Source organism: Lutra lutra, chromosome 4 (assembly GCF_902655055.1).
Source record: "Lutra lutra chromosome 4, mLutLut1.2, whole genome shotgun sequence".
Lineage (NCBI taxonomy): Eukaryota > Metazoa > Chordata > Mammalia > Carnivora > Mustelidae > Lutra > Lutra lutra.
Window position 1 is genome coordinate 132,071,821 of NC_062281.1, and position 20,359 is coordinate 132,092,179.

Here is a 20,359-nt window from a genome sequence, read left to right on the forward strand (position 1 = left end):
TGTGATCTCTCTCCGTCAAATAAATAAATAAAATCTTTAAAAAAACAAAAACAAAAAACCCTCGAGGTTAGAGATTATACTAGAGTGAATGCAGATGGAGAAAAGAAGTTCCAAGGATAGAGTTCTAAGATTCACAAATGCATTAGTAGTAACTATTTCTAGGAAGGTGGGGTCCTCTCCCTTATCCCCAGGAAATGAATCTTAATTATTCAAAACCAAGTATGGTACTTGCTAGAGTAAGCCTGTGAGTCAGCTTTGGTCAGCACAAGGTTAGTCCGATTGGTGTCCAGGGGAAGAGTGTAGTATAAAGGTTTCCTTGCTTTTGAAGACAAGAAACTCTCTTCTTCCACTTTACAGTTATGACTGCATAACACTGGGAACCATGGCAACCCTTATGCAATCATCAGGCGCATTATGCTGAGGATGGTAGAGGGCAAAGATGAAAAAAACATGGGTATCTCATGTATTGCTGAGCTATAACTCAACCAGCCGTAGGGTCACTCTGTGCCTAGATTTTTTGGTTATTATTTAATACGGGTTTTCATTACTTATGGGAAATAGCATCTGGTTACAGTAATCTCATTTTTCATTTTCATAGCAATGCTTAGGTATCAAAAAACAAACTGAAACTCGGGGGGTGCCTGGCTGTCTCAGTCAATAAAGCATGTGACTCTTGATCTTGGGATCATGAGTTTGAGCCCCACATCGGACATAGAGTTTAATTTAAAAATATAAACATTTGTGCTCGCTTCGGCAGCACATATACTAAAAAAATATAAACATTTAAACACAAATGAACAAATTGAAACTCTAAATTGAAGTTTAAAGTTGGCAAGGTTAAATAACCTAGCACTTAGGTAACAACGGTGAATTGAAGCTCATCTAGCTCCAGTGTGTATTTTAAGTGATTAGGAGCTGGGATTTAAAGAGTGGACACTGGGGCGCCTGGGTGGCTCAGTGGTTTAAAGCCTCTGCCTTCAGCTCGGGTCATGATCCCAGGGTCCTGGGATCGAGCCCCGCATCGGGCTCTCTGCTCAGCGGGGAGCCTGCTTCCCCCCTCTCTCTCTGCCTGCCTCTCTGCCTCCTTGTGATTCCTGTCTGTCAAATAAATAAATAAATCTTTAAAAAAAATAAAGAGTGGACACTAGTGAAAGACATGGGGAACAGGAGTTGGCAATTCTCAAAGTGATTGGCAAACCAAGGCCTGGAAGTAATAGAGATTGAAAAGGGAAGTATCAGAATTACGGAGTATATTAGTAAACAAGATAAAGTGAAAAGAGCTCTTAAGAATATTAGAATTGAAGATTTTAGTTTTTGAGTAGTCTGAAGACTAGATGTAGCTTGTACCAATGAAAGGGAATTAATTGTATTTTGAGTACTCAGGGACTGATTGGTTAATATTTACTCACACTATGTAGCTTGCTATTTTGTGTACTTGGGATTCAGTGCTAACTAAAACACACAAGGTGCTCTGTGGAGGTCACACTTTGGTGTAAAGAACAGACAAACAAGTAAACAACTAGAACTTTGGTGAATATGGAGTTTCTGGCCAGCATAGTCAAAGGCACTCAGTAGTATCTGATTTGAGATGAAGTTCCCTGGTTGTGGTTTGGCTAGCAACTGGGTCATTACACAGGGTTGCACACAGCACACAAGTGAATGAGAATCGGGATGACAGTAACTGGCAATTATGTGAGTATTTCACATATGCACACTCAGAAGTAAACATTTACTGATCATTAAATTTCTTCCATTCCAACTCTTCAACACTTGCTTAATAAACTATAGGTTATTTTTTTAAAGATTTTAAAGTAATCTCTACACCCAACATGGGGCTCAAATATTAGATATTCTTTGTTAGACTAATCCAAAGAACTATCTGAAAACAAAGATGGAGTCTTTGCAGTGATTCATGGTTTTATTCAACATTAACTCCCTAGAATAAGCTCCACGAGGGTAGGCGTATGTGTCTATTTTGTTCGCTACTATATCTCCAGCACTTAGAACAATGTCCAGCATTTTTACTGAACCGAATAAATAAGCACCTACTGGATGAGAGGTACTATGTTAATCACAAAGGTAAATAAAACAGTTCCCACACTTAAGGAGTTTACCATTTTAAAGGATCTAAGTAAGGGAACCTGGGTGGCTCAGCCGGTTAAAGCCTCTGCCTTCGGCTCAGGTTATGATCCCAGGGTCCTGGGATGGAGCCCAGTGTCGGGCTCTCTGCTCAGCAGGGAGCATTCTCCCCCCTCCCACCTCTCTGCCTATTTGTGATCTCTGTCAAATAAATAAATAAAATCTTTATTTTAAAAAAAAAGGATCTAAGTAAAAATCTCTCGGTCTTCACTTATATCAAAGTACATCCTTAAAGAGCAAGGTTGTTAAGAATCTAAAAGCATTATCTGTCCTGGACCAAAGAAATTTATTGTAGGCTTCATATGACCTTAAATTTAAAAAATAAACTACCATTCTATCTTGAAAAATTAGTATTTGTATCACTAGGTACTACAATTAGATGACCTGTTATAAAAAATGATTATGTAAATAAAAAAAAAATAACAATTTCAGGTGCTGCTTTTAAACATTTTAATTACTTCTTTTCAAGTCCTTTCAAATATATTTTAACAAAAGTGAAGTGAGAATATCACTTAATAGGAAGCAACATAAAAGAACAAACAGAATCAGAAGGCAAATTCCAAAGAGATCACTGCTATAAATAGAGACATGAAAATGTCAGGACAGAGAAGCAAAGTTCCACTAAAAAACAACAACAAAACCGTATGCCAAGTGGGCTTTACATCTCATACCCGCCCATCTTCAGTTAAGGATTTCTTTCACTGGCAAAGATCCTCTTTCAATAATCTATTTCAAAATATAAATGTTGTAAAGGTAGATGTCCTGATTATAAAAATCAAGATGTTTTTGGTTCTGCAAAGATTCGTCTTTCCCTTGTACCTAAGAAGCAGAAAACCTCCAACTGAAATTTAACCGAATCACTGCTGCTTCAGAGTTCTTTGATGAAATAAAGAGCACTGGATTAGGAGTCTAGTGTTGACACAGCAATTAATCTTGTCACTTTGTGCATGGCTCTCGAGCAATCCAGGTCACAATTTCCTCCACCATAAAATGAGAGAAACAGATTAGATGATTTTTTTTTTTAAAGATTTTATTTATTTATTTGACAGAGAGAGATCACAAACAGGCAGAGAGGCAGGCAGAGAGAGAGGAGGAAGCAGGCTCCCTGCTGAGCAGATCCCAGGACCCTGAGATCATGACCTGAGCCAAAGGCAGCGAGCGGCTTAACCCACTGAGCCACCCAGGCGCCCCAGATTAGATGATCTTTAAGGTGTTTCAAAGTCTGCTATCCTAAGAAGTTGAGTGAATCTTCTTTTCCATGCTAGATAGCCTCAAAAGCCCCCAATATTTATAACCACGTATTTAGCAATTTGAACTCTAGCTTTGCAGGGAAGTGGTAACTATGATAACAAACAATTCAATTTGATACTAAGATTTTACCAACATAGGGGCACCTCGGTGGCTCAGTCGGTTCAGCATCTGCCTTTGGCTCAGGTCGTGATCCTAGGGTCCTGGGATTGAACCCCATGTCAGGCTCCCTGCTCAATGGGGAACCTGCTTCTCCCTCTTCCTTTGCTCCTCCCCCTGCTTGTTCTTGCTCTCCTCCCGCTGTCAAATAAATGAGATCTTAAAAAAAAAAGATTTTACCAACATAAAAGCACCAAGATATATTGGCAAACCAAAGAGTAAGATCCAGTCCTCAACCAGCCCTCTTTTATACAAGAGAAAAGGGGAGAGAACAAGATATCTGTGTTCAAAATATGTACTAGTCTAACTGGGGAAACAAAATATAATTAAGCTAAATTCTGTAATTATTAAACTTTTTGCATAAGAGGGCAGTTTTCAGACTGATAAGCATAAGAATCAACTACGATGCCTATTTTTTTTTTTAAATAAGAGATGTAAATTTCCTAAAACAAGTTACATTAGGCCCAGGTGGGGCCCAAGTATCCACATTTTTTAAAAAACACCCTAGATAATGCAGGGTTTTTCTCAAACATACTCTTGTTTAAGGAACACTGTCCTAGCCTAGATCAATAAAAACTTGATAGGGCTCAAAAACAGAAAATGCTTCTAGACCTTGAATTCTCTAGACTATATGCCCATAATAACTAGAGAACAAACTATAAGGCATCAAAAATTAGCAAAAGTCTAATGGAGCAATTTTATTTTAGTGGTTCTCAAGTGTGGGCTACACTTTAAGGATCAACTTAGGAAGTTGTTACACATACAGATACAGACCAATGAAATCAAGATTCTGGGAGTGGGGGTCAGGGCTCAGCTTTAACATTTTAAAAAAGCTCCCTGTAATCAATATACTGAATTAAGTAAAAGATCAACGGAATTGGTTAGTCAGGTTAAAGTTCATGAAAAAAGATGATTTTTAATTTTGATCTTTATTTGGCTAAAGTTTTAATGAATAAGATAAATGTAACAGAAGTGAAAGGAACTGATGTATAAATATATGATTCAATTAGGGAGAAAAAAATAAACATGCTTTGACCACAAAATAAAGGGAGAATAAGAATAGTAAATATATCAATTTATTTTAGACATTTTGGTTTTGAAGCAACACACAAAATGAGTCTTGGAGATAGCTGCAGACACAGATCTGGAAATACATCTAAGGAGTAAGTACAGGACTATTCAAAGTAAACTAACAAAACTTATGTAACACTGTTTGTTAACTACAGTGGAATTAAAATTTTTAAATACTTTCACAGGTCAAAAAAATTATGAAACCATATATATTACATACATTCTATAGTTTTATTATATATTATATTCTGCAGCATTATATACCAGTTTTATTCTAAGTTATTTGGATGTATGCTATAATTAACTAAAAGCATTCAGGAACTGGGTGGTAAAGCCAATTTTTTGAGACAGATATTGTCAGGAGTACCAAATTTTTAACCTAGCATTATCCCTACAGTAAGGGAGCATTATGGTGTATCAGTTAGGGTAGGTAGCTCTGATTTTTTTTCATTAAATGTTGATTCAATTTCCTATATATTTTATGATGCTGTGCTTTATCTCCCATGATCCTGGTCAAAGGACAGATCCTGCCTACACACAGGCTGCCAACAGATGTGTGCAACTCGCTAAACGCTATTTATATATTCAAAGAGGCACTGTGTACGATACAGTAAGGATGGTCCTTCTTTCATTAAATTTGAAGAACCATGTGAAGTTGGGAAGGAACCTTAGCAAGCCCCTCTTTTCCCCCATATACGCTTTCTGCTTTCACTGAAGGGCAAAGAAAATTTATCTCATTTTCAGGAAGAGCCTTTGTCTCAAGCATTAATTGTTCTTAAAAAATTAAATTATACAGAAATCTACTCTTAATTTTGTGAAGAGTCTGATTTTATTTTTTTTTTAAGATTTTATTTATTTATTTGACAGACAGAGACACAGAGAGAGAGGGAACACAAACCGGGGGAATGCGAGTGGCAGAAGCAGGCTTCCCACAGAGCAGGAAGCCCGATGTGGGACTTGATTCCAGATCCCTGGGATCGTGACCTGAGCTGAAGGCAGATGCTTAACAACTTAGCCACCCAGGAGCCCCAAAAGTCTGATTTTAAAACTCTTGATATGCTTTTTTTTGGAGGTGGGCTATTTTATAGAGGAATCCAATATGCAAACAGTACAAACACTATCATAGACACTCTGTGGTAATACAGAGGAAAAATTAAAGTTAAGCAATCCTATTCTTTTCTTGAAGAGGCTTACAATCTAGTTTGTGATGTGGATTACAAACACATAAACCCCTTAAACAATGTATCTGAAAAATAATATTAATCATACCAAATATATATGTATGTATACACATACACTCTAAGCACTATATATACATAAATTTTAGTAAAGCATATTACTGATTCATCCAATACAATTAACACAGAAAAACAAGACTTTATCCTTTTATATAACACATGGGTTCTTTAATTTTGTATGTAATATTTTTATTACCTTACATTAAGACCTGGTTCTCATGAAGAACTTTGGCATACATCTCAATAAAAACAAATCATGTATTTTTAAAATCCGAGTAAGAAACACTAAGTTGTGAACCACACCATAGGAAACTACAGAGATCCATTTCATTACTTGATTTTTTATAGATTCTTCCATTCTTTCAACACAGGTCGCCTGGGTTCAGATCACTAACACTTACTAATATGTGAACTTGGGCAAGTTAGTTAACTTACCTGTACCCCAGCAAAAGAGATTTTAATAAGCACCTCATAGAGCCACTGTAAGCATAAATGAATTAAATACAAAGCACTTAGAACAGTACCCAGTATATCGCACTAGCCATTATCAGCTCTTGCTATGAGTGTGCTATGCAGTAAAGACACAGAAAAAGACATAACCTTTACTGTCATGGACCTTACAATCTATTGGGAATTCCAAATAAACAATAAGCGATACTGTGCTACTATTGTCATGACGTAGTACCTGACAACAACTAAGAATCCCTGAATTTTTAGAGTTCTCGACAGGCTTTCTGTTAAAATGGAAATTACCAGGCAATAGTAAAATGGAAGAGGTGGGAAGTGTACCTGATAAAAAGGGAGCTCTGCAGTTATGGGTAAGTGAGAATGACAAGGATAATAGAAGTCTAGATTTAGGGCAAATCAATGATCTTAGACAATATCCTAGTATTCTTCAGTCTACTTACAGCCCTTCAATCAGGACACACTATCAAATTTGGTACCCAAATCAGAGAAGAAATCTCTAATAACTGAGCATGAGATGATAGTATTATTAACTTTTGAAAGAGAAAACAGAAGTCACAGTGTAAAAACATAAGACCTTTTATTATCCTTTACTGTTGGCTACTTTTCAGAAACAGATTAAATTGCCCTCTCTTTTTGGTACACTGGTAAAAGGAAGTTGTGTGACTTACCAAAGGGCACATGGGTCATACTTCAACACAGATCCTCTTGGACCTAGCCCAGCGTCCTTTCCACTATCTGGGGCTACCTCCAATTTCAGACACTGGTCAAACTGTTGTTTTCCAAAATGTTCCAAAGTTAATTTGTATTAACAACTCTGTTCTCTAAAATGCTAATATATGGGTGCCTGGGTGGCTCAGTTAGTTAAGTGTCTGCCTTCAGCGCAGACCATGATCCCAGGGTCCTAGGATCAAGTCCTAAAATCAGGCTCCCTGCTAGGCAGAGAGTCGCTTCTCCCTCTGTCCCTCCCCCCAACTCATGTGCTCACATGCTCTCTCTTAAAATAAATAAATTTATTTTTCTCGCAAAAATAAATAAAATCTTAAAAAAAAAATAAAATGCTAATATATCTTGCTTCCATTCACACCTCAGTCTGAAATAGAATTCTAAAAACTCAGTCAAAAGGGATATAAAAGTCATTAAACCAAAAACCAACCTAATGATCAAACACCCTAATGACATCCTGAACTATTTAATTTGAAGTGGCCACTTCCTTCCTCACATCTAACCTGAATCTGTTGTAACTATGTACTGAGGAAATATTGGCCTGGTTTAAATGACACACATGTAGTTTTCAGATCCTTCTGGCTAAGAGCTGTTAGGAGGTAGGTGATCCACAGAAAGTTGGGCAGGAAGCCTGTACAATTCTGAAACTCTAAGATGCCTGTTAAGGGGCACATGGATGGCACAATCAGTTATGCATCCCACTCTTGGTTTCAGCTTAGGTCATGATCTCAGGGTTGTGAGATGGGAGTCCCTTGTTAGGCTCTGTGCTCAGCAGCAAGTCTGTTCAGACTCTCTCCCTCTCTAAAATAAATAAATCTTAAAAAAAAAAATGCCTGTTAAAAAGCCATAATGGACTTTTCTCCAAAAGTTAAAAATAAGAATCTGTTAATATTTCACAGATTTAACAAATCCAAAAGTGAAAACTGTGCTAAGAGAAAAATCATGTAGTCATTTGGTAACCAGTAAGTCAGAAGGTAAAATAAGAAACTTGCCACTGCATTTAATAGCTCAACTTTAATTGCCTTTGCTTAACTTCTCACTCTGTTATCTGGTATATCTAAATGCTCCCTACTGTACTTCTGGAAGTTCAAAACACCAACTTCTAATTCTTCCTAAGGATAAAATATGAAATACCAATTTCTGTGATAAGAGTCTGACTATAAAATATGATTCAGCCAAATATTTAGCCAATATCAAAGCATAATAAGCCAATTTTAGATAATTAGCTATGATACATCCACTTTTAAGAAATTTACATTGTAAAAGGGAATAAATTTAGTCAAGAAAAGCCTGATCTCATCAATTTTAAAAGTAACCAGAAAAGTACAAATGGCTCTGAGATTGAGAACTCACATAGCCTAATCAAAATTCTCTGGTTAGTTTTCCCACAATTCAGCTGCTCTTGCAGGTTCCTGGGTTTTACCAAAACTAAGATTTGAACATAACTGCAATCCAAAAAATGTACACGGATTATCCTTTTTTTTTTTTTAAAGATTTTATTTATTTATTTGACAGAGAGAGAGATCACAAGTAGGCAGAGAGACAGAGAAGGGAGGGGAAGCAGGCTCCCTGCTGAGCAGAGAGCCTGATGTGGGACTCGATCCCAGGACTCTGGGATCATGACCTGAGCTAAAGGCAGAGGTTTAACCCTCTGAGCCACCCAGGCGCCCGGATTATCCTTTCTTGATTATAAAATGCCAGAAGCCAAATTACAAGTTTATTACTAGTTTCCATTTGCATAGCACTTTCTGTTTTCTGAAGAACTCACAGATTATCTCATTTGAGGACAGTAAAGGAAGTTATGATCATCAATAGAAATCTGAGACATAGAGACTAAGTTACTTGCCCAAGGCCACACACAACTAAAATGCAGAGGCAGATTTTTTTCAGTATGCACTTTCAACAAATGTCTAGAATGTTGACTGTGCATTAGGGACTGGTCAATGGTAAACAGACAGTCCTTGTTCCCCAGTTTACATTCTAAAAGAAAAGAAACAATAAACAAGTAAACACACAGAACATAATTTCAGATAAATGCTATAAAATGGTAATGGGATAGTGATTGCAGAATGGCACAGCTAGAGGTCAGAGATGGCCTAAGTAGGTGATATCTGAACTGAGCCTCGAATGATGAGGACAAACCATCCACGTGAAAGTCTATAAAAGCATCCAGGCCAGGCAGAAGAAAAGGCAAACATAACATCCCAAAGGCAGGAAGTATCTTGGACAGCAAGGTCAGTGAAGAAGAATGAAAGTGAGGAGTGTTTAGAGATAGTGGCCTGCTCATATGGAACCCTTAAACCACTCCAGGAGATAGGATTTTAAAGTACTTGGGGCGCCTCAGTGGTTCAATCGGTTAAGTGTTCAACTTTGCTTCAGCTCAGGTCATGATCTCAGGGTTGTAAGATGGAGCCCTATCAGGCTTCCTACTCAGTGGGGAGTTTTCTCTCCTCCTCCCTCTGCCCTTATGCCCACCCCCACGATACAGACTCTCTCCGAAATAAATCTTTTAAAAAATGTAATAGGAAGAGAAAGGTGAGATGATCTGATTTGTTTTAAAGAAAGAAATCATTCAAGCTGCTATATGAAGAAACAATTGTAATATAATCGGGTAGAGGCTTGAACTTCAAAAGTATTGGCAATGGATCCTTGTTACTTTTGATAACTTACACGTATATTACATATTTTTATAATTTCACAATTTAAAAAAGCAAATTATAGACATTTAAGGGTGGAAGCAGAAAAGCCAAGTAGAATACTATTACAGTCTAGGACTAAGTGATGGTAACTTGGGAGTAGTGGAAATGGAAATTAATAGAATTTGGGATGTACCACAGAAGTATGGTAAATAGGTTTTCCCAATGGAGAGGCAGGGGCAGGAATTAAGGCTGACCAATGGTTCTCAATGTAGGATGATTTTGCCTACCAGGGGACATCAGCAATGTCTGGAGATGTTTTTGACTGCCACAACTGAGTGTGTGTGGTGGTGTGTGTGGGGGGGTGTTATGTTACTAGTATCCATGGGTAGAGGCTAAGAATGGTGCTAAACATATTTCAGTACACAGTGGTATTTCCAAACATAATTATCTGGTTAAACACTGTCAACAGTGTTGAAGTTAAGAAATCCTAATCTAGGGGCACCTGGATGGCTCAGTGGTTTAAGCCTCTGCCTTCAGCTCAGGTCATGATCTCAGGGTCCTGGGATCAAGCCCCACATTGGGCTCTCTGCTCAGCAGGGAGCCCGCTTCCCCTACTCTCTCTGCCTGCCTCTCTGCCTATTGTGATCTCTCTCTCTCTCTCTCTCTGTCAAATAAATAAATAAGAGCTTTTAAAAAAAACAAGTTTAAAAAAAAAGGAATCCTAATCTAAACTGATTCCAACTCCCCATCCTGGTTCCAGGAGAGTCTACAAATAAAATACAGATGAAAGGCTTTACTTTGCACATTTAGAGACAACTAAAATTGTCTGAAATAAAGTTTGTTTGCAGGTAAATCATATCACTCTATGGTTAACATTATGTTGATCAGAAGGACTGATTGGTATATGCCTAATACATAAAATATGAAAAAAATCAGTTGATTAATGTCACTTGTTAGACACACTTTCTCAAAACATAACTGAAAAAATAGTAACACCACCCAAAATGCTTTTAGTTTTTTTTCCCCCAGTTACACTTAAATCTGTAGTCCAATACATTTGCTGCTTTTCCAAATACAAATCCTCACCCCTCCAAACCTAAAGGGATAGCTATGAACACTGAAGAAGATAATCAGAGCTATAAATGGTTAAGACAGTTAGGAAAAGCTTCATTGGAGGAAAATGTCCGCCCACTTGCAGCTACATGCATGTATGTCTAGTTATCTTACTTGGGCCCTTGAACAAGAGGACACATTAACTGTAATTATCAGGAAGATCACAACACACATTTCTTCCAATTACTCTTCTGACTAGCAATAGGAAAAGTACTTTTTTAGACCTAACTCACAAAACATAAAATGCTAAAATTGGTAACGTTCATTTTACCTCGGTCTTTGTTATCTAAAAACAAGGGAATTTTGGAGAAAAAAAATTATCACTTTGATCGACTCCTAAATAAGATTCGTAAAGCATCCAAATGAGTCTGAAGCCACTACGTACTGGAGTAAATTATGTGCCACCAAATGCTTGGGAAGGTCTGAAATTACTTGATAACTGAAGTAGATGACATAAAATACCCACACTTAAGTTATCCAGCCCTGGGATGACAATTCAGAACATTTCACGTTATATTTGGGCTCTTAAAGAAACTACAGGAACTTCCGGAAGCCACAAAGTCAATTTTGGTCAAGAAATGATGTTTTTGTGAACTCTAAGATGACCTCAATAAAACTGGCCCTGGACACATACTAGGTTACTAAGTGTAGTTACAGCAGAATTTTAGGAACAATCACGTTTTTAAAAGGAAAAGGGCAGTCATCATTTCACAGCCTCATCCACACTACACAAAAATACCGAAATCAGCTAGAGAACTAAGAGGCCTCAAGCCTGAATTCATCCCCACTTGTGATAAAACACATCTGCCAATCTATAATTAAAATACAGGGACACTTTACTACCCTGAAAATCAGGACGAGATCCCGCCGGGCCCGGAGGACGTTTTCAGAAACATCTCCGCGTGGCGTCCCGGGCGCCCTTCTCCCAGGCACACTCCTGGTTGCGGCGCTCTCGAGATACTGTAGCGTCGTCCTTACGCCTGTCGACGTTACCCTCTTTCCCTTGGATACAGAAAATGACCCTAGGCGCGAAATTCACCCACAGTCCCTCCCCGAGTCTGCAACCAATAAAAACCAACTACTCTTTCTTGAGGTCTTCAAAAATGCAAGCCAACCGGGGTCGCCGCGCCGGTCGCACCCACCACCCCGGAAGTAGAAGCAACGCAGTCTCAACAAGAGAATGCGCACAGAGGAGGCGCCAAAAATAAATTCCACTCTCGCGAGATCTTAAACACAAGTCTCGCGACATCCTTCTGCCTCTCCTTGGTTTTTTTAGCCCCACCCCCACACCAGTTCGTTGCCTCAAAACATCGCGATATTTTCTCCTTTCAGTCTCCGCCCCTTTACGGCACGATGGTCGCACAAGAATGTGATAGAGGCTCGACGGCCGCCATTTTCTTTCTTTCTTAGCAGTTGGCTGAGGGAAGGTGTCTGCGAAGAAGCGGCAGCAGCCACTGTAGCGTAGGCATGGCAGACTACTCAACAGTGCCTCCACCTTCTTCTGGCTCAGCTGGTGGTGGAGGCGGCGGCGGCGGTGGTGGGGGAGTTAACGATGCTTTCAAAGATGCGCTGCAGAGAGCACGGCAGGTAAGTCTGGACCTCGCGGCGGGATCCCGAACGCTCATGGTAATTGGCCGCTGGCTGAGTAGGCCGCTACTTCTTCGCGCATGAGGAAGAGGAAAGAAGTGCCCTTCCGGGCCCTGAAATGTGAGGAGATTTATGGTTCCCCACGTTGGTAATACAGTTCGGAGGCCGGAGCTCGGTTTTGTGTATCTTGGCGTCTAAGCCATTTAGAACCCCAACGCGTGTTACGCATAGATGGCTTTAGGTCTTTCGCTTCTGCGGCAGTCGCGCTTCTTTCACTGAGGAGTTAGCGTGGCATTTCCTTTTTTTCAATTTGAACATTTTCCGTGGGATAAAGCGCGCGTAGTTTCTACACAATGGTATGGAAGGTTCTGGTAATGAGTTTGGAGAGGACTAGGGTCTGTCCTCAGGAACCGTGATAAGGGAGGGATATGTCAGTACAGCAGTCTTTACAGCTTCCAGCTCATTCGGGCTGTCTCAAAATTAATCTTCTGTATCATTCACTTTCACATCTTCAAGGAAGAGAGCACTAGTATCCCGTGTTAGAATCCTTCCTCAGAGCAGGATTTATGTGTCAGTGTGTTCTACCAGCCCTTTCCTCATTTCTCAAAATGGCTTCAGGCCCATTTTATCCGAGTTTCAGTTTGAATCTGCCTCTCTGTTAAGAGTCGTACACTGACCAGACCTCTTTGTATTACGTAGGTGCGTACATTTGCCCTGAAGGCAGTTCTTTCCCAAACGAAAAAAAAAATTACTCCAGGAAATTTAAAGGCTTCTTAATTGGAACTTTATTAGATGGTCCCTTAACATAACTATAACTTTATGTGATGTTGGTATGGAGTTGTATGTAAGCAAAATAATTTTATTCTAGTTACATTTTTAGGTTATAGCGTTAAGCGAACGGGAATGAGAAACTAATTTTGTGGTATGTTTTGTTTGCGTTAGTTAACTTTGTTAACCTTTTTCACTCTCCAGTTGCATCAAAGCATCATTTGAGTCAAACTGCGTGAACTCTGTAATAATGTAACAAGTGGCTCTTATTTTTACAATGTGAACATAACTAAACTTACCTGTAGTTGTGTATGATCAGAAATAGCCAAAGTCACCATTAATACTGTGTAATTTTTCACCTGGATTTTCTTTCATCTGAACGTTTTTGTAATAGCGACTGAAACTTTTATATAATGACATAAACTGTTAGAGGGTTATTATTAGATTGGTTGAAGGACTCACCTGCATTACTTTATTTGACCAGTGTATTGAATTAATTTGTGCTACACACTGAACTTAGATACTAGAGATTTTTTTACTGTGTGAATTGTATTTCTGCCTTCTAGGAAGTGATGATACAATCAAGGAGCCAAATGCAAATGAATAGTAGTATCTGATTAATGCATTCAGAGAGGAGTAGACAAAAATGGGCACCGTTAATTTATCCACTTGTTTTGTAAACGTTTATAGAGTTCCTGCTGTGAGTCAGGCACTGTACACAACACCAAAGAGTGGGGTGCCTAACTGCCAAAGGACTGATATTTTAAGCAAGGCATTAAAGAATGAGTGAAAGTTTGATCAGTGGAAAAAAGAAGCAGCATGTGCAAAGGTATGAGGGTTTTGGAATGACAGGAACCCAGGAATGAAGTCACTGGAGGATAATGTTGGTTGGGGAAGAGGGTGGAAATTGAGGTGAGTACAGATGAATACAACTTCTGAAAGGCCTCGGGTTGCCATGCTTTAATTAAAAATTGGACTTAATTATTTGGCTAAGCTGTAATTTCCTGATTATGTTAGATGGCTTTTTTAAATATAGAAATTGCCCTCAAACTGTGGATTTCCTGTACTCTCTTTTTATGCCAACAGGTCAGCTGCCTCAATGCTCTTGTTATAATGATATGATTCTTTATAGATGTCTTGCTGTAATAATTTGATTGTTTCTTTACAGAATTGATCTTAAGCCTGAGATTCCTAAATTTATCTTTTAATTTGAATTTCCCCTTCTGATTACATTTGAAGATGCCTCTATAGGTCAGTTGTAGCTGCTTTCTGATATATAAATGGAATACAGGGAGGAGTACTTGGACTGAAGAAACAAGTTAGGTTAATATCTGAACTACTTTTTCCTTATCTATATTAAAAGCATGCTGGATTATATCTCCAAAATCTTCATCTAACCTTAAGTTTCTTTTCTTTGTCCAGCGTATTATGCTGTGTTCTTGGAAGGAAGAGGTGTAAGAACAGCTTCTTGCCCTCAGAACTGTGTACTAACGGGAATGCTCTTGGCTTTTTTTAACTGGACGGTTCTTTGTTAATGCAGGACAAGTGGTTACTGCCTAGCTCATTTTGCCGTCTGGTAATTTAGACCAAATTGCTCATTTTTCCGGAGAATTCCAATGGCTTATTTTTTTAATGTGTAATTTCCAGATTTTTAAATACTCTCTGAGCTAAATTCAGCACAGGGGCACCAGATTGCTTCTCTAGTTTAGGGTTTCCAGCCGGTACACTGGAGAGATCGCTATTTGTGTATTTCAAGCTGTAACTCCAAAGGGTGGGTTGGGATTCTTTGGTTAGGAGTTTGATGATCACACTAAGGGCAAGTTTGTCTCTGAAATGTTGAAAGATCAAAATGTATCTCTCTACCTTTTTTCTCCTTGACATTAGGAAGATAGAAGTGAATCAGAGTGGGACTCCATCGTTGGTAGAACACACATTAAAGCAAGAGTATAAGCCTTGATTCTTTAGCTTCTAAACAACTATTAGTCTTTAAGTACTCAGTTATTCTTGGAATCTCTTCCTTGATTGTAAAAGTGATGCAAGCTGCAATTGTTTGAATGCAATGAAAATTTTATAAAACAATTGTTTTTCAGTTAACGTTAATTTCTGTTGAAAACTAGCACTTGAGTAGGCTTTTGGGGGGGGGTTGGTTTGTTTCTACATTTGGTAACAGGATAGCAAAGCTTAATTATGATAAATTCCTCTGTTGTAGGAGGGGACAGTGTTAAAAATGGTTGTTAGTATTCTTACTGAGAGTTCTTTTCTAATGTCTTTGTACTGTTTCTGAATGTTTAAGATGGTGTTACTAATTCTCTTGAGTGAACTAAGTATCCTTTCATTTTCATTTGGATAGTTTTAGAACTATTCAATGAATAATGAATAATAGGGAGGTATAAATAAGTATCCTTTCTCTGTGCAGAAGTTCCTTGGCGTTCAAGGAGTGGTGTTCTGCAAACTCACGCAGCATTTACAAAAGCTAACTGCAGAAGGTACTCACGGCTTAAGATCATCAGTAGTTACTGTCTTGTCTGGCCTGAAATAGTTCTTCTGAAATCAGTACCAGGCAGTGTATTTAAGTAATAAGGAACAATTCAAATGTTAATTAAGCCTTTTAAAACTTGGTGGAAAAGCAGTTGTTTTCAGGTTTGATGAAGAAACCTTTCAGAAAAGAAGAAAGATTTTATAGCTGACCAAAGACATGGAACAGGCTTTTAAGTAAGTGAAAGGGTGATTAAGGAAGGTTAGATTGACCAAAGCCTTTTTTTTTTTTTAAAGTAATCTCTACACCCAATGTGGACCCTGAGTTCAGGAGACTGAGACAGCCAGGTCCCCCCCCCCCCCAAGCCTTTTTTAAATCAGGCATTTTTAATATTTAATCCTGGTGTGCTTTGGGAAGAAAAGGGAAATCTAGAAACCCTAGGAAGTACAGTTGGGAATTGAAAATATATTCAATTTTAAGTGATACATAAGTGGATTTTAAGACTCAAGTCTTTGAATATACTTAATTCTTTCCAGTTTTCTAATTCTAATGAAGCATGAAGCATTTGGCTTAGTTCACTTCAGGATTCTTTGGGGAAATTCTAGGCACCAGATGTTTGAATTTCCTGAGCAATTTTTTATCATGGAAAATTTCAGACATGCTCAGAATTAGCAGAATAATGTAATGAGGCCCTAATGAGCGTATCACTCATATTTGATGCTTACCCCCTTCTAGTAATTAGCGTGGAGCTATATAGAAATTGGACCATCTCCACCATTGACTTACCATGTAACCTGAGTTAAGTTCCCTCTTGAGATTTTTTTTTCTCCGGTAAAATGGATCACTATCTCACTAAGTATTCTCATCTCTTAGGGTCGTTGTGATGATTCGGTGACAAAATCAGTATAAAACATAATATGGAGTTTTGCCTATTGCTGGCACTCAGCAACATTAGTTCCATATCTCATTTCATAAAAAATGAAGTAAATACTCTTAAAGAAATACATGAAATATATTGAATATATTGAATTTGTTCAATATATTCAGTATATTGAGCTTACTCAATATACTGAATATATTGAAGTATATGAAAAAATATACATTTTCTTTTACTGATTGTGTCCTGTCTTATGACTTGAGGCTGCTGGTTTTTTAATACGATGTTTAGGTAAGTGTAAGCAGTTACTTGCCCCACTCTAAAAAAGTTTTTAGGAATGAAATGATTTATTTTTCTGTAGCTGAGACTTTTCTTAGAGATACAGCTTCCCAGGCTTCCCCCACCCCCATGTTTCCATAGAATAGGATTGTCTGATAGAAATAAAATGCAAGTCACATATTTTATTTAATGCAACATACCCAAAATGTTACATGTGTACAATTTAAAAAAAAAAACTGAGATGCTTTCCACTCTTTAAGTTTTCAGTATCCATTTGTGTACTTAAATATTTAATTCGGGCTAGCCAGAAATACTCAATAAATAACCATGTATGGCTAGCATCTACCTTATTAGACAATAGCCTTGGAATCCCATAAGGTGTTCACATTCTCTGTGCCTACAGCACATTTTTGAAGTGTCATGGGAAAGAGCCATGGAGAAGATAGAATTAGAACCACATTTTCCCCAAAGCTATTTACGTGGTCAGTTGATTCTGAAGATTCCTGATTGATTACTTCTTTGTTTGTTCTTACAGAAATTTATCAGAAGCTTAATTCCAGATGATAATTTTTTAACTCCTTGAAGTTATTAATGATATTAATGATAGTAATACATGGCCCTGTAATTTTTGTTTTTCTTTCATATTAATTTTTTATGTATTAGATATTTGGTATATATATGTATGAGAAAATATAGCACTAAGTAGTGTATAGTAGTTATGATGTTATCCTTAATGATGGTGTGCTTTTGTTTTTTAAGATTGCAGCAAAAATTGGAGGTGATGCTGGTACATCACTGAATTCAAATGACTATGGTTATGGGGGACAAAAAAGACCTTTGGAAGATGGAGGTAAGTTATAGTCATAACTATTTTAATTGTTTCACACACAGGTTAGTTGAAGGTGATTTTCAATATTTTTCAAAATTTTTTTACTGAAACATTGCTTTTATAATGTTCTTAAAATTGTAAGGTTTATGTTGGCCTCAGGAGAAAAAGGGGGGGGAAGACCTTAGACAAGGTAGGTAAAATTTTGAGTCAATCAGCCAGTTTTGTCTTAGTAGAAAACAACATTTTCTCTTTTAGGATTGTGCCAGATTGACAGTTTGCACAGACATCTTGTTAATATACTGAAAAGAACAAAAATATAAAATGTTTAGAAGACATTTCACTGGTTTTTCTCATCATATGTGAATTAATCTTTATATGCTATGTTTTTATTGTTTTGCTATTTCAGATTTCACTTTAAAGGTTGATGTTGCTATAGCTTGCTACTGTAGTGTGTTGCAGGTTATACCTTTTTTTATGTTACTTTTTTTGTTTAGTACCTTGTTTTGTGTTTCAGGTTTAACTCAAAATGTGGCTTAAAACAGATTTATAGTGCTTTGCATTCTTTAAAAAAACGTAATTGTTGAAGCTTCTGAACTTAGAAGTCTGCAAGTATTTTTTGTTTTAGATTTGATGTATGAATTTTGATACATTTTCTTTTTGCCCTTTTATTTACTTAATTTTTTTTTAAGGAGGATTCTGAATGAGCCTGTAGAATGTATTTGTAGCTTTTGACCAGGTGTACTTGGTTTCCTTTTATTTAAGTGTCTTTCACATTTATAGTGAGGTTTTAATATACAAAAAAATGAGCTAATGATGCTTCAGATGTTGTATGTAATGTATTCTTTTTATTTTATGTGTAGATGGCTCTTGGACAAGTCCGAGCAGTACAACACACTGGGAGGGAATGCCCTCTCCTTTTAAAGGCAGGAATTTTTATTTATTACCTGTGTTTAGTATGTAACCGTGAAATAAACCAGTGGATTCTTAAATGGACACAAATAATTCTTGGATTATGTGTCTGAATTTTTGCTGCACAACATTCTGATGTTTAATCATTTAAGTTTGAAGGGGGGAGGAAAATGTAGTACTTTCAGATGTAGGTTGTCTATTCTAAGGTATGCATTGTATTCATCTGTGTAAAGGATGTAGATGAAGGTAGTCATGTAGTTGCTTTGAGTTTTTCTGCTGAAGCGTATGCCGTGAAATGTTTGGTTAGGAACAGTAGAATAGTTTAGATTGAGATTGCCTTGTAATGTGATTTTTTTTTTTTATTATTTTGCATAGCCTTGTGGTCACTGTCAGATACACTCAACTTTGATATGTCAAATTTTCACATTTTGATAGGTTCTGTTTTTCTTCCAGTCTTCAGTTCCTACAGTGGGAAGCATCATTAGCCTTTAGCATGTGATATTTTGCTAGTAATGGACCTAAATACTTTGTCTTGTATCATTCTAAAGTGCTTAACATACATTAAGGTCAGTGATTTGATAAAATCAAAAAGAATTTTTTTAAATGTCTGTGCATCTTTTAAACATGAAAAGAATGAAAGAAATGTAATGTTTCTTTTGATTACTAAGAGTTTGGGATAAGTTTTGTCACTTTTGGTTCAAATGATCAACAATTACCTACAGCTGTTTCAATAAGTGTTTACATTGATATTCTTGCTTGGGCACGGGTTAGCTAAGTCTTGTATTTGTACTTACTGGCAAAAAGTTAAAAGGCTCTTAATTTTGCAGATCAACCAGATGCTAAGAAAGTTGCTCCTCAAAATGACTGTAAGTATTTTAAATTGGGTTAAAAGCTAAAGTAACTGAATTTTAATATCAGAGTTTTATTCCTAGTTTTTGTTGGGTGTCTTTGGAGTTAGTTGATGGCCAGAATACTTTAGAATGAATGTCTTTGTAAATAATACTTCTTGTCTTCATAATCTCTCACTTGAATTATGGCTAGACATATATTCATACAATTTGATGGCTAAATTATTTTCATATTCAATTTTATAGCACCATTTTTTAACCTAAGCTTGTGCCCCTTGAGAAAGAACAGTTTCTTTCTATGTCATTGGTAATGATATCTGCTGTTTCACTGACTTTCTTGCCCACTGTCAATGTTGATTTAAGTATTCTGCCTAAAAGTTTACTCTCAAAGGTGGTGTTTTCTGTGTGTATGGGAAAGATTTTAGTATTGCTTGATGTAATTGTATTGTTAAATATGTGTGAACTTAAATTTAAAGTTTTCATTTTATTTGATTTTTTGGTAGCTTTTGGAACACAGTTACCACCGATGCATCAGCAGCAAAGGTATAGTGAAAGGCTTTTCGAAGAGTACTTTGCAAGTTTTAGTTGAAATGTCTGTAAAAACACAAATTAGTATATAGTGAATATGTGCCTGTATATTCTTTTTTGTTTATTCATTTCTGTCCATTTTAGTTGAGAACAGAATAATCATTTTTCCTTTTGAGTGAGATACATTTGTAATTTGGAAGGAAGGTAGAATTAGCCACATGTTTGAAGAACTAAAGCAAATGAAAATAATTGTTAAGAACCTCCACCCCAGCTCCTTTGCAGTTAATGCTTTCAGGCTGTTTATCTACTATACCCTCCTCAATTGGTGTGTGTCCCATTAAGATTCTGACTTGAACTACTCAAGCTGCTTTTTGACTATGAATATGTGCCTGAAAACCTAGTTTAATCCATTAGACTTCCCTTTTTTTTAAAGATTTTATTTATTTATTTGACAGACCAA

The 20,359-nt window shown here is 37.1% G+C and overlaps 2 protein-coding genes across 21 annotated transcripts in view; one reads left to right on the top strand and one right to left on the bottom strand.

Annotated features, from left to right (window-relative positions):
- DNAJB4 (DnaJ heat shock protein family (Hsp40) member B4) overlaps positions 1-11,928 on the bottom strand; it is a 46,441-nt gene extending 34,513 nt beyond the window's left edge. The window contains exon 1 of the mRNA XM_047726211.1: positions 11,642-11,928. The gene's annotated coding sequence lies outside the window, so the exon portion shown is untranslated. The remainder of the gene's footprint in view (positions 1-11,641) is intronic.
- Positions 11,929-12,162: 234 nt separating this feature from the next.
- The window catches only part of FUBP1 (far upstream element binding protein 1), a 34,301-nt gene continuing 26,104 nt past the window's right edge, over positions 12,163-20,359 (top strand). For 14 of the 20 annotated variants that reach the window (XR_007126659.1, XR_007126660.1, XR_007126661.1 and 11 more), the window contains exons 1-5: positions 12,163-12,385; positions 17,545-17,635; positions 18,475-18,537; positions 19,351-19,389; positions 19,875-19,914. Coding sequence is in view for 15 of the 20 variants with exons in the window: in XM_047726188.1 (XP_047582144.1) it covers positions 12,266-12,385; positions 17,545-17,635; positions 18,475-18,537; positions 19,351-19,389; positions 19,875-19,914 (353 nt within the window). In the remaining 5 variants the exon portion in view is untranslated. The remainder of the gene's footprint in view (positions 12,386-17,544; positions 17,636-18,474; positions 18,538-19,350; positions 19,390-19,874; positions 19,915-20,359) is intronic. The other 6 variants (XM_047726191.1, XM_047726192.1, XM_047726197.1 and 3 more) reach the window with 2 other exon arrangements.